The following is a 13993-nucleotide window of genomic DNA, read 5'->3' as shown; positions in this document are numbered from 1 at the left end:
TTTATATAATAATTACTATTAGAACTAAGTATTTTCGTTAAAAATTGAATTTGAAAGATTAAAGTACAGGTCAACCTAAAAGTAACTACATTAATTAAATTTATTGATTTAAATACTTACTTATTAAATTTATTGTATTAATTATATATTAATTTATTGATTTAAAATAATTTAAAGATGAAAAACATAAATTAATTATACTGCAGAGAATAGCTAATGTTATACTGTTTATCTTGTAAAAGAATATAATAGAACAATATTTCTTTAGAGGAAAGATGGTTTGACACGGTTCACCATTTACAAGGAGATAACGTTTTTTAATAACGATAATATATTAAATTAAGTTATTTAATTACAATATAAATTTAGTCAAATAAGAAATTAATAAAATGAGTTATAACGTAGAGTAGAAAAACCATGTGGTTTTATGGTGTTATTTTCGGGTGAAAAACTATTTATTTATAAATATTGGGAAAGAAGAATTTGAGAATGAAATTATATTTACGTATTTGGAAGTGAGAAAATTTGAAGTTTTTGTAAAATGGAATGATTTTTGAATTTTTCTTTAATCATGCTAATTTTAGGTATTATTTATGAAAATACATTTTATCTTCAGCTTGGTTTGTTTACGTGCATAGTTGGTTACGCGATTAGACAGAGATTCCCATATAATGTATAAATTTTTAGACGTTGAGAAGTTGAGTTCATTTTCTTTGGATGTGGTGGAGAGATAAGTGTTTTGAGTTGTTTGAGGTAAGTTATCTGTATGGGTGATTCATGGATCCATAATTTTGTGTTCATTGATAGGAAGTGTGTTGTCAAATGTAGGTGTATTGTCGAGCTCTTAATATTCTATTATTTACAATCTCCATAATGATGAAAATGGAGATAAACCACAATTTTTGATTGAAGATGAACCACAAATGTGAAGTTGAGTTTGTGTGACGGATTCATATGTAACTCATAAATATAAATTTAAATTACTTATAACATTAGAAGGATTTGATAATCTTCATTTTCTATGTATTAATATTTTTTAAATTTATCATATTAATCAAATTTTTCACACACTTTATTTTTAAATTTATTCTTTTTCATTTTCAAATTTAAAAAAAAAACAATACATATTTATTCTCAAATACTCTCAATTTCTCGTATTCATTTTCAAAAGTGATCAAAGTTTCGTAAAGACCTTTTTAGTAAACGAGGATCCATTTCTTTATGCCTTTTCACTTCGAACACAATGACCACAACGCCGCCTTCACTACATGTCAAGCTTATAGATCAAGAAACAACGTCACCAGATACGTTAGACATACGTTACCAAATACGTCAATGTCACAACCTTCGTCATGAATGCACTTATAAATACCTCTTTCTTCTCACTGCTCCATTCATTGCACTTATTTTCTGATCAAATACTGTAACAGATTGAAATGGCTGCACAAGCTGAACTTGAGCATCCCAGAAAAGCATTCGGATGGGCAGTTAGGGACCCTTCTGGTTTTTTCTCCCCTTTCGATTTCTCCAGAAGGTTCTCTAATAAACACATAAAATGTTAAGAACAAAGTTAAATTGCCACCCACTTAACTAACAGATTCAGTTTTTGTTTTGCAATTTATTTTTCAGGGAAACTGGTGAAAAAGACGTTGCATTCAAAGTGTTGTATTGTGGGATATGTCACTCTGATCTCCACAACGCAAAAAACGAATGGGGCACTTCCACCTATCCACTAGTCCCAGGGTATATACTTTAAGACATGCTAAAGGACTCTATAATTTATGTAGTGAGACACTTGATTTCAGTCATTGATATATTAAGGCTTTTGTTATATTAGGTAACAGATTCAGTTTTGTTCTAATAATGTAAAATGGTGCAGGCATGAGGTGACTGGTGTAGTGACAGAAGTGGGAAGCAAAGTAGAAAAGTTCAAAGTTGGGGACAAGGTGGGTGTGGGATGCTTGGTTGATTCCTGCCGCAGCTGTCAGAACTGTTCTGACAATCTTGAGAATTATTGTCCACAATATACTCTCACGTATGGTGCCAAATATAAAGATGGTAGCATCACATATGGAGGTTACTCTGATTCAATGGTTGCAGACGAACACTTTGTGGTTCGAATTCCTGATGGCCTACCACTTGATGCTGCTGCACCTCTCCTTTGTGCTGGCATCACAGTTTATAGCCCTCTCAGATATTTTGCACTAGACAAACCTGGTCTGCATGTGGGTGTGGTTGGTCTCGGTGGACTAGGCCATATGGCTGTAAAATTTGCCAAAGCTTTTGGGGCCAACGTCACAGTAATAAGTACTTCACCTTACAAAAAGGAGGAAGCAATACAACATCTTGGAGCTGACTCTTTTCTGATAAGCCGTGACCAAGATCAGATGCAGGTATGTATGTCTATATATATATATGTATATGTATTACAGCATCCATTTAGAATATTATGAAAATACACATTCTTTGAATTAAGTAATTCTGATTATTTTGTAGGCTGCAAAGGGTACTTTGGATGGTATTATCGACACAGTTTCGGGCGTTCATCTTTTGTTACCTCTGATTGGTTTGCTGAAGTCTCATGGAAAGCTTGTAATGCTGGGTGCACCGGAGAAGCCTCTGGAGCTGCCAATCTTTCCTTTACTTAATGGTAAGCAAGTGATTTAGTACAAAATACAGATGCATATGCGTCTGCGTATTCACATATATATCAAAGTTTAATCAGCATTTTGATGTAAATAAGTACTTGGTTTGCTAGGGAGAAAGATAGTAGCCGGAAGTTTGATTGGAGGAATAAAGGAGACCCAAGAGATGATCGACTTTGCTGCTAAACACAACGTAAAACCTATCATTGAGGTCATTCCTATTCATTATGTCAACACTGCAATGGACCGTCTCCTCAAAGCAGATGTAAAATACAGATTTGTGATTGACATAGGAAACACTCTAAAACCAAGCCCTTGAAGTTTTTGCCATTCTAGTATACGTGAAACATTGTAAGAGAAAAAAAGTGACAATATGCTATGATTGCACTTGGGTAGTTTATAAAAGAATTTCTGTCGATAAAATTTTATCAATATATAGTATTTTCTTGTACCTTAAATAGACTTTTAACTTAAGTCCTAATTTTGCAAACTCTGAAAAAATTATTGGTCTATTATGAACTCTAATCATATTTAGAAGTCAAATTACAAAACTCAAATTCATATTGTTTATTTTTAATAAATTTTCAACATGCCTCAATTTCTAAAATTTTTTAAAAAAATATATTAGTGGAGTACAAAATTATTTGAAGTAATTGAAAATGTAGTATCTATATAATACGAGTGGAATAAAAAAAAATGTCTATTAAAAATTTATGATCAAAAATAGTAAATAAAGATAAAATGTTTTTAAAATATAAAATTATAATTAAAATATTTATTACTAATTAATGAAATTGATTACTAATAAAAAAAGAGAGTTAAAACCTAAAAATAAAACAAAAAATATACAACAACTCCGTAATAAAATTATGTGCTATCAAAAACAGAGGACGACACTTCAATATAGACAACTCAGCACAGAACATGGAACTTATTCTACTAAAAGGTAGAGAGATATTCCATTCCTAGGCAATAACTGATTAGTATTGATTTAATATTTTAGTTTACGTTACCATATAATTAGATTGTTAAATCGTTTAAAAAAGTTTGACTTTAAAAAAGTTTGACTTTAAAAAGTTTTGACTCGGCCCATCCAATAATAATCTATGACATTATAATATTTTCTTTAGTAAGGTTATGAAAAGTTCAAAATCTAGAAAGTAGGTAAATAGATATACTTATTTCTCTATCCAACTAAATTTTAAATTACAATCACATCAAAGGTAATACCTACCTAGGTGTGGTTAAAATATATCAAATATTCTATTAATTATAATTGTATTGTTAAAATATATTAAATATTCTATTAATTATAATTTAACTATTATTTGAATTATTTTTTGAAATAATAATAATATTTATAATAAAAAATAAAAAATATATATATATATATTATACTAATATCTAAAATAATATATTAGAATTATTTTTTAAATCTTTAAATATATGTATTCTTAGTCAACTAATTAGTAATTGGATAAAATAAATAATAGCTGAAATTGTGTCAATAATTGCATTCATTGTGCTTATGGCTTCCTAATCACAAAGCTTCTAAATTAACTAGTTAGATGCTTTTTATGTATTAGATTATAAATAATACCCAGATAGACAGACATTCCAAGTTCGTGTGGAGGCTCGAGTGACAAATCTCATAATAGAGTATGTCAAGGGTGATATCAATACCACCATTTCCCCTGTTTTTCATAGAGTACTATGAAAATTCATTTATGTTTTTATTTTTTATATTGGGATCATGTAATAGAAAATAACATTTTCAAGCCAAAATACAATCACAAATCAGAGTAAAAATACAAACGTACAATAAATTTAACATGACCTATATATACGAATAATTAACAAAACATTATTGTTCAGTATATAATTTTTCTTACAAAAATGCAAATATCTATATAATTTTTTGACGAAGATTACAAATTTTCTTGTATAATTTTTTTGAAAAAATAGCAACTATTTTGTATATTGTTTTGGGTGAAAAATTTCAAATATACACAGCATGATTTTTTAAACTTATATATTTAAAGAATATAATTAACATTTATATAATTAAATTAATATAAAATATAAATAAACTTAAACTTAATAAAAATATTTAATAAACATATTTCTACAACATTATATAGAAATTAAATTTTGTTTTAATATCTAGAGAGACAAAATTATTTAATTTTAAAAAGAAGATTGAATTAAGATAAAAATAAAAATACACGGACTAAATTGTGACTAGTGTAATGACACGTAACATGATAATGATATGTGACACTATCATTATCACATCATACTATCATTGTCACATGACACATTTGACATGTGACAATTTAAAAAAATATATAAAAAATAAAATTAATTAAAAAATATTTAAAAGAATAAAAAAACTACAATCTGACACGTGACATCCTCTTTAACATGTTAGTGTTGTACTAACGGAAAGGACATGATTGCATCAATTTTTAAAAAATAGATAGTCAATTAACACAAAAGAAAATTGAGGGATTGATTTGTGACTTTGACCCAAAAATATGGCTTGTTGGAATGATTAAACGAAGAAAATATTGTCCATGGTTGTTGAATATAAGGTAATGCTTTTGAATCCAATGGACTTGGGTATTTTGAAATTTTGTAAAGAGGGTTACTCCCTACACCACCCCACATTGCTCTCTACACCACCACATTTTTTGAAAATTCCAAAACTATCATTTATATTTTAAAATATCCTATACCCCCACATTTTTTCTTCAACGGATGTCGACATTCGTTAAAGAAAAAATACTTCAACGGATATGTGACATCCGTTACCGGATATGCTACATTCGTTCAAGTTTTTTTTAAATTTTTCGTTTATTAATTTATCATTTTTTATATTATTAAATAAACGGATGTGACCACATCCGTAGTTTTTTCTTCAGTTTATTAATTTATATATTTTAAATTAATATTTAATTTTATTTTAAATTTATTATATAAATATATATAAATTAATTTTATTTTATTTAATAAAATAATAATTATTAATTTAATTTATATATTATTATTTAATTAATTATTATAATATTTTTAATATTATTATTAGTTAAATGTATGTACCACATTGCAGTTTTTTTTCCTATTTTATTAATTTATATATTTTAAATTAATCTATAAATATTATTTAATTTTATCTTAAATTTATTATATAATTATATATAAATTAATTTTATTTTATTTAATAAAATAATTATCATTAATTTAATTTATATATTATTATTTAATTAATTATTATAATACCTTTTATATTGTTATTAGTTAAACAAACGTGTCACATCGGTAGTTTTTTTAGTCTATTAATTTATATATTTTAAATTAATATATAAATATTATTTTATTTTATTTTAAATTTATTATATAATTATATATAAATTTATTTTATTTTATATAATAAAATAATTATTATTAATTTAATTTATATGTTATTATTTAATTAATTAATTATTATAATATAAATATTATAAATGAAACGGATGTGCCATCCGTAGTTTTTTGTAGTTTATTAATTTATATATTTTAAATTAATATATAATTATTATTTCATTAAATTAATAATAATTATTTAATTAAATAAAATAAAATTAATTTTTGTAATATATTATAAAAAAAAAAAAAATTAAAGTAATTTATAAATTAATTAAAATATAAATTTTAAGAAACTAAAAAATAAAATACTTAAACGGATGTCGCCACATCCGTCGTCCACGGATGTCGCCACATCCGTCGTCCACGGATGTCGCCACATCCGTCGTCCGGATGTCGCCACATCCGTTGAAAAAATTGGTATGGGATGGTGAAACGGATGTTGATATCCGTTTTATATCAAGGTAAATTGGGTATGGGGTGGTGTAGGGAGCAATTGGTGGTGGTGGTGGGAGTAACACTCTTTTGTAAAAGTGACTAGAAGTTAAAATTAATGCATATGAAAGTTAATAATGAGTTTATATAACATATTCTCATGCCAATCACTTTGATAACCGGGTTGCACAATGATCGTCACTCATAGCTCCTAGTTTGTTAATTGCATTACACCCATAGTAGAATATTTAGATAAATTAAATAATACAAAAGTAAATGAATAATATCTTATAAATACTTGTAAGGAAATCCATGTGACATTTTGAGTTGTGATAGTTGATCCACCACTCAATATAAATATCTACTAAAAGCACTAAAATAAAAACATTCAATGTTAAAAAACATGACATTGTATTCAAGGTCAATGTAGGCATTTCTTAAAATAGACATATGTCTCTATGAGGGGGAGACCGTTTATACAAGAGCAAAATAGAGTTCTTATGGGTTAGGTTACCGAAAAACAAATGTATTTTGGTGATATGAGTAGCCAAATCAATCCCTTTAAGATATCCTTCAACTTCGCTCCTTGTTTGTGTCCTTGCACCGCGATCACTCTCCGCCCTCGTTAGTGCCCAGGTGTCACATGCCCACCAGCTTCCCATGGTTCGTCCTTGAACCACACCGTATGGGGAGAAGGCTAGGCTCTGATACCCCTTGTAACGTCCCAACAACTTACAGAGAATATTGACTACCCTCACACATCACCACTAGGCTTTCCAATGTGCTTTTCCTCACTCGCACACTTTTCGGGAAAACGAAAAAAAAAAAACTTCCCAGAAGATCACTCATCCCTAAATTGCTCCAGGCTAAGCACGCTTAACCATAGAGTTCTTATGGGTTAGGCTACCGAAAAGCAAATGGATTTTGGTGGTATGAGTAGCCAAATCAATCCCTTTAAGCTATCCTTCAACTGTATAGTCCCATACCTATACACTCTTTAGATCCCTCTCATTCCGGTGTATGTTCGATTCATCCATGTGTCCCTTCCACTGGAAGCCTGCCAGGAGCCGCTCCTTGTTTGTGCCCCTTGCACTTCGTGTCTCTTGCACTGATCATTCCCCGCCCTCGTCAGTGCCCGGGTGTCACACAGTACACTTTGATACTAATAGAACAAGCATGTGCCAATAATGATTGCATTGAAAGTTAGTTCAAACATTAAAATGCAAAAACTATAAGTTATGAAATTAAAAATAAGGATATATTTACTTATCTATATATGAAACAAGGTAAACTTGTTTCTTTCATTGCATTATAGAATTAATGATGTACTATTTTGTCTTTGGCCTCTTGTTACTCGTTTGGGGTCATGAAATGAGGGTCTATAAACCCTTATGTGTCATCCTTTCCTGCTTCCAAACAGAAAGAATGTAAGTACCTAAATTTGATACAAAATGAGAAGATACCTAAATTTGATACCCAAATTTATTAAGGTAAGTGATGAAAGCACGACTAGGACCTTCAAAATGAGAGCTCAACCAAGAGAAGAGGCATGAAAAGGGTAGAATTCAAATCAATCAACATACCCTTCCATGAGAGGCGGCCTTGCTCTGTCTCTGACTTGAGAGGCGACCTTGATCTATCTCTGACTTGAGAGGCGGCCTTGCTCCATTCTACTAAGCTTTATGTTGTCGAGCTTTCATGCTATATAGCTTTGATATCGAGCTTTCTGCTACCAAGCTCCATGTTGCCAAGCTCTATGGTGCTAAAATCCCTGCTCTCGAAGCTCCATGCTACCAAGGTCCATGTTATCGAGCTTCATGCTATCGAGCTATATTTTGTCGAGCTTTCGTGTTGCCAAGCTTTTGTGTTGCTTTATAACCATGCTATTGAGCTTCTATGTTGTTGGGGTGTTGGGTTGCTTTTCTACTGAGCTTTCATGTTATCTAGCTTTTGTGTTTTCTTTGATTAAGGGTTGTAATTAAGAGTTAATCCATGTTTAGTTTGACCTAATTTTGCGACAACTTACCCTTAAGCTATAAATAGGGAGTTGTATTGGTTGTAAAGACATATTTCAGAAGTTTAATCCTTATATTTGAATTTCACTATTCAAAGCGACAAATCTTCCTCACTTATCTAGAAACCTCCTCAAGTGGTGTGGCTTATTTTGTTTCCGCATTTCCATCAATTTGACATTGGCATTTCACCCTATTCGATAGATTTAGCTACTGAGATCTCGATTAAATCATATTTTTATATGTACAATGGAAGCTCGTTATCTGATATGATCATAGATGGGGCAACAATGAAGAGTTTATGAGTGACAAAAAAAGCACAAAAAGAGTAGAATAAATAAGCTTTCTCCTTTTGTTGCTTGTAGTGCAAGTAATCATGCATAGTTTGTAGCTTTTGAATTCTAGACTTGCTAGGAAGCTTATAAACCCTTTAGGAATGGAAGATTTAAGAGACGTGGGATTAAGATACACTAGGGACGTTGCTGGACAACTTAGGAAGCATTCCAAGTCTCACATCCCTTAAAAATCTCCACTATCGAATCGTATCAAGTAATAATAATTGGTAAGATCAAGTATCGTTTCCCAAGAGACTCACGACACTAAACAGTCATGCAATTACTTAACTAGTTAAGACTTTGAAAAACAATTTTAAGGTTTTGAATGCAAAAATAAGAAAGTAAATATGAATGCACTTTTGATCAATTGAAGAGAAACACAAAGGTGAATGAATGATATTGAAAATATGAAATGAGTATGTTGTTGGGGTTTAGATTTCACCTAGTTTACTCTCATGCATATAAGAATTCATCTTCTTCATTCAATTGTTAACATCACTTTCTAAATTACTTAAAACCCGATCCCTCGGCGAAGAAAGTCTATCCTTAATTACTAGACCACAATCCCTTGCATCTCTAATAATTAATTCTGCATTACGGTTAGAAGCTTAAGATGACCAAAACTCATATCCCTATCCCTGAGCAATACTGCTTTTGGGAGAAATTCTCTAGATCTAGATTTCCTCATATGTGTCCATATCACGAAAACCAATAATCTTGTCATGAATGAGTTAAACATAACAAGCATAAAGCAAAGAAGAATAACCCTAACAATTAATGAAAGAAGCATATATCAATTAAAACCAATTCAAATACATGAGAGTCACAAGGTTACATCATCCCCCAACAATTTCAATTTAGTTTCCCCTTGTCATGGAGAAACTAGATGAACAATGGAATGAGAATGAAAGATAAACCCTAAAAACCAAAGAGGAGAGCTTCCGCATCCACTTCTGCCTCCAGAGAGTTGGAAAAATCTGAATTTGTGTCCATTATGTCAAAAGATACTCCCTCTAGGATGTCCAAGTCCTTATATACAGTTGAATTGGATCATGGGCCAACGTCGGCAACACTCAGCGCCCTAAGTGGGGGTAACCGGGCGAAACTACAGAAAACTGGCGCTCAACGCCCCTTAGAGGGTACCCAAGCGGTATACGACACAAAAGTTGGTGCTCAGCGCCCTTAATGGGGCGCCAGACGCCCTGCGTGACCTTTGTGCTACTTCTCTGATGCTTTTACTGTCCCTCTTGAATTCCAACTCCTTGATACTTTTGCTCTTCTTCCAAATCATACCAATAACCCTACAAAATCAAAGGAATTCAGTGATAATATCATCAAGTATACCCTCTACTTACTTATTCACAAAACTAAACTAAAAACATGAGTTCAAGTAAGCTTCTAAGTCCAAAAAGGGTTGATTTAATATCAAAATTGCATAACAGATAACGGTATTTTCAACCGTTATCACTAAGGTAAGTGATGAAAGCATGGCTAGGACCTTCAAAATGAGAGCTCAACCAAGAGAAGAGGCATGAAAAGGGTAGAATTCAAATCAGTTAACATGCCCTTCCATGAGAGGCGACCTTGCTCCGTCTCTAAGTTGCCATGCTACCGAGCTCCATTCTACCAAGCTCTATGTTGTCGAGCTTCCATGCTATCTAGCTTTGCTATCGAGCTTTCTGCTCCCAAGCTCCATGTTGCCAAGCTCCATGTTGCCAAGCTCCATGTTGTCAAGCTCTATGGTGATAAACTCCCTGCTCTTGAAGCAAGCCCTAACGTCCTAACGTCCTAAACTGATATGAGGTGTTCATCAGTACAAATAAGAATGATTTTAAAAGTTTACGTACATCATCCATAACTATAAAACAAGTATATTGAACTCCTCATTGCCTACTAAGATCTTAATTGAATCATATTTGTATATGTACAATGGAAGCTCGTTATCCTTGCCAAAAACAGTAGTATCCCAAGAAATCTCCATTGACTTTATCCCTATGGTTGTAGCAACCTCCGTCAATGTGACTAGTGGATCCTCAAGAGACAATTTTTTTTAGCCACGTGCAACTCTGTTTCATGTTGCTACACACAAAGCAAACATGACATTAGTTAGGATAATATATACAATATGTGTAACAATATTAGTGGTGATACAAGTCGATTCATTGTGTGGTTTAATCCTAATGAGATGTTTAGGCCAACTGATCGATGTTTGCAATGCTTGCGGACCACTAATTGGGGGGGGGGGGAGATACATAATTAACCAACGTTTAAAACTCACCATCGACAACTGAAGCTAATTTCAATCCTCATTTCAGTTGCAATTGAGCAACTCCTTTTAGTGTTGACTCTTACACTAAGAGAAAGGTCAAGTTGTACTACAATGGGGTGCTTTTACGAAAGTAGTAAGCTTTCTAGCCGCTTTTCAAATTCTTCCATCATCGCTTGTTGCTCTTGTCATATTTCTTCCAATATTTTTCTTATATGCTCTCGTTCTTCTCTCATCTCCTCTCATAGTTGTTCAACCAAGTTAACTTTCATTTACTACAAGTACTCCTCCGTAAGAACACTAAAGGATGAATGAGATTGGAATTGTAATGAGGCTCCAAAGTAACATCGAATCCTCACACTGTATCCAATAGTACGAACATTGTTAAGGTCATTCAAGAACAACATTACCTCTCGACCAATGGGATTGAAAACACCATGGGTCTACTACTCAACTAAAGAATCCTACAAGAAGGAATCATACATAATTAGAAGACTTTAAATTGAATAATAAGTTTTAAATTAAACTATTGAAACATGTATACTTACAATCCGCTCAATTACTAGTTGTGATTCTTCATAAGTCCATGTTCCTGACCTTTTAAGATGAACCTACTTTCATTTGTCATGGCAAGATGGTGAGATGGAGGTTAATTTGAATATGCACTACCATCGTCATTGCTAGATACATAATGTACTTTAAGCTTTTCTTTGATCATCTTCTACTCTACTTTTAATAACCACCACGAGAAAATGAGGAGTCTCATTATATGCTTGGATCTCCTGTGCTTTTTTCTGAATACCCTATAAACATTTAAATGAAATTTACTTAGTATTATATGTAACGAAATAGTAATAAAAAGAATATATGTGATGTTACTAATCTCACATTTCTCACTTTCTCGAGTTTGTACAAATTGTTGTCAAGTTTCTTCATGAATGCAACTCTACTTGTACATGGACTTTCACATTTTCTTTCACCATACTAACAAAACAAGCCATGAACTATGATTAATACTAAAATTTTCATTAGGATTCATTCCATCTATAACTAGTCCAACTCTAAAATTCCTTGATTCATTTTTGAGTGCATGAAATTATTTATCAATGTTCTTTGATTGCATAAAATTTGTAGTATAATGAAGTAGTCCACACATTTCCACTCATCAACATGCCATGTAAGGTTTCTAGCATCACTTGGATTCAAAAACATACATTTAAACCTTAGAATTATTGATGGATATCAAAATGCATTCAAAGGAGGGTTGTGCTTTATGATCTCATTACTATTCTCCTTATCACCATCTTTGACCTTATATAATGTGACAAACCACACTTGGGACAAATTCTCGACTCTGCAAACTTTTTTTCTATACAAAATACAATCATTAGAACATGAATGAATATTTTGGTGTTCCATACCCATTAGAAAAAGGATCTTCATTACCTCATACATTCAATCAAGTAGTATATTACTTTTAAGAAACATTTCCTTCAACAACTAAATCAATTTTGTGAAGCTTTCATTAGTCTACCCATTTAATGCCTTTAAATTCATTAACCTTAATACTATTGATAATCATGTCAAGTTAGTTGAACTAGGATATAATGGGTTCTCTACATTAATAGTCATATTTTCACACACCGCTTCAACAAAGGTTTGTACTCCAACATCACAGACCGTGATCTTCAATTTACCGTCCATTGTCCAATCAACAGATTCATGTGTTTCAATCACACTTGGAATGTCTACTAATTCACCATGTCACATCCATGTTGTATATTATAAAAGATGTTCTCCCTTTTAAACAATTCACACAAGGAAATCTCATCCTTACTCTATTTTCTACACTACCAACATTGCGTTAAGCGAACCGTAAAAACTCACCAACCCTTCTTTTGTAATCATCACTTATACGTGACAAATTAATCCAATCCCAATTCATATATATGTTCTATAAATACATGATCGAAATTAGTTTTCTATCAATGCATTCAAATCTCACATTTTTTCATAAAAAGGTATGACCCTATCCAATTCGAGAAGATTCACTTATAATTGAATAACACATTTCGATAGCATTTCACGTTTTTCTCAATGTTTGTTAAAGGTCATGCACATCCGGACTTAATCCCAACACGTTTAACATATATTTCAAATAACAATTCATACTCATTAATTCCCATAGTACTTAAATTAAAGAAAAGTTATCTAACAATTCATACTTATTACCAAAATATTAAAAAAACATTTATAATAACTCCTAACAATAAACTTATTCAATATAATTTTACACTAACACATTTTGTAAGATATTAATAATGTATATTGACTTTGAAAAAGAAGAGTAACAAACAAGAGGGAATGAGGATAATGTTGGTCAACATAACCATAATGACAAACAGGGTGATCACGAACGTTGGCACTGGAGGCCAGGAAGGTGGTCGCAAACAACGACAAAGGAAAAAGGCGTATAGAAAATAGGCACAAAGTATACTCTTGAACAATTGTTTTAATGGTGGAAGTGACCTACAATGGCTTGTGAATGACGATAACAACAAAAAAGGAAGTCTTCAAATTGAGCAGCGACAAGGGTAAGTGACAGACAACTACAAGGAAGTAGTGAAAAATTAGGACACGAAATATGAATGTCTTATAAAAATGAAAATTAAATGGTCATATGATGACGATTTTAGACCATCGTTATTTCCAAAGACGATGAATTGTTACCCCCAAATATGTTGGGATAAACTTAAATTTTAGGAGTTTATTAATAACTTTGTTTAAATCTTATTTTATTAGTTTTGGATTTAGTAATATTTAGTTTGATTTTGATAGAGATAGAATAAGGATAGATAGTTTTTGATTTTCCATTTATTTAGGTGCAATATTATT

General features: G+C 31.4%; 1 protein-coding gene across 1 annotated transcript; it reads left to right on the top strand.

Moving 5' to 3' along the window:
* The first annotated feature begins 1415 nt into the window (after positions 1 to 1415).
* LOC124845809 (putative mannitol dehydrogenase) lies at positions 1416 to 3120 on the top strand. Its single transcript, XM_047322993.2, has 5 exons — positions 1416 to 1534; positions 1630 to 1743; positions 1880 to 2393; positions 2497 to 2650; positions 2759 to 3120. The coding sequence occupies exons 1-5, from the start codon at positions 1437 to 1439 to the stop codon at positions 2962 to 2964; spliced, it is 1086 nt and encodes a 361-aa protein (XP_047178949.2). The 5' UTR covers positions 1416 to 1436; the 3' UTR covers positions 2965 to 3120.
* Positions 3121 to 13993: the final 10873 nt, after the last annotated feature.

The sequence above is a fragment of the Vigna umbellata genome, chromosome 7 (assembly GCF_029865625.1).
Source record: "Vigna umbellata cultivar VRB3 chromosome 7, Vumbellata_1.0, whole genome shotgun sequence".
NCBI lineage: Eukaryota > Viridiplantae > Streptophyta > Magnoliopsida > Fabales > Fabaceae > Vigna > Vigna umbellata.
This window is presented reverse-complemented; position numbering and strand designations above follow the sequence as displayed.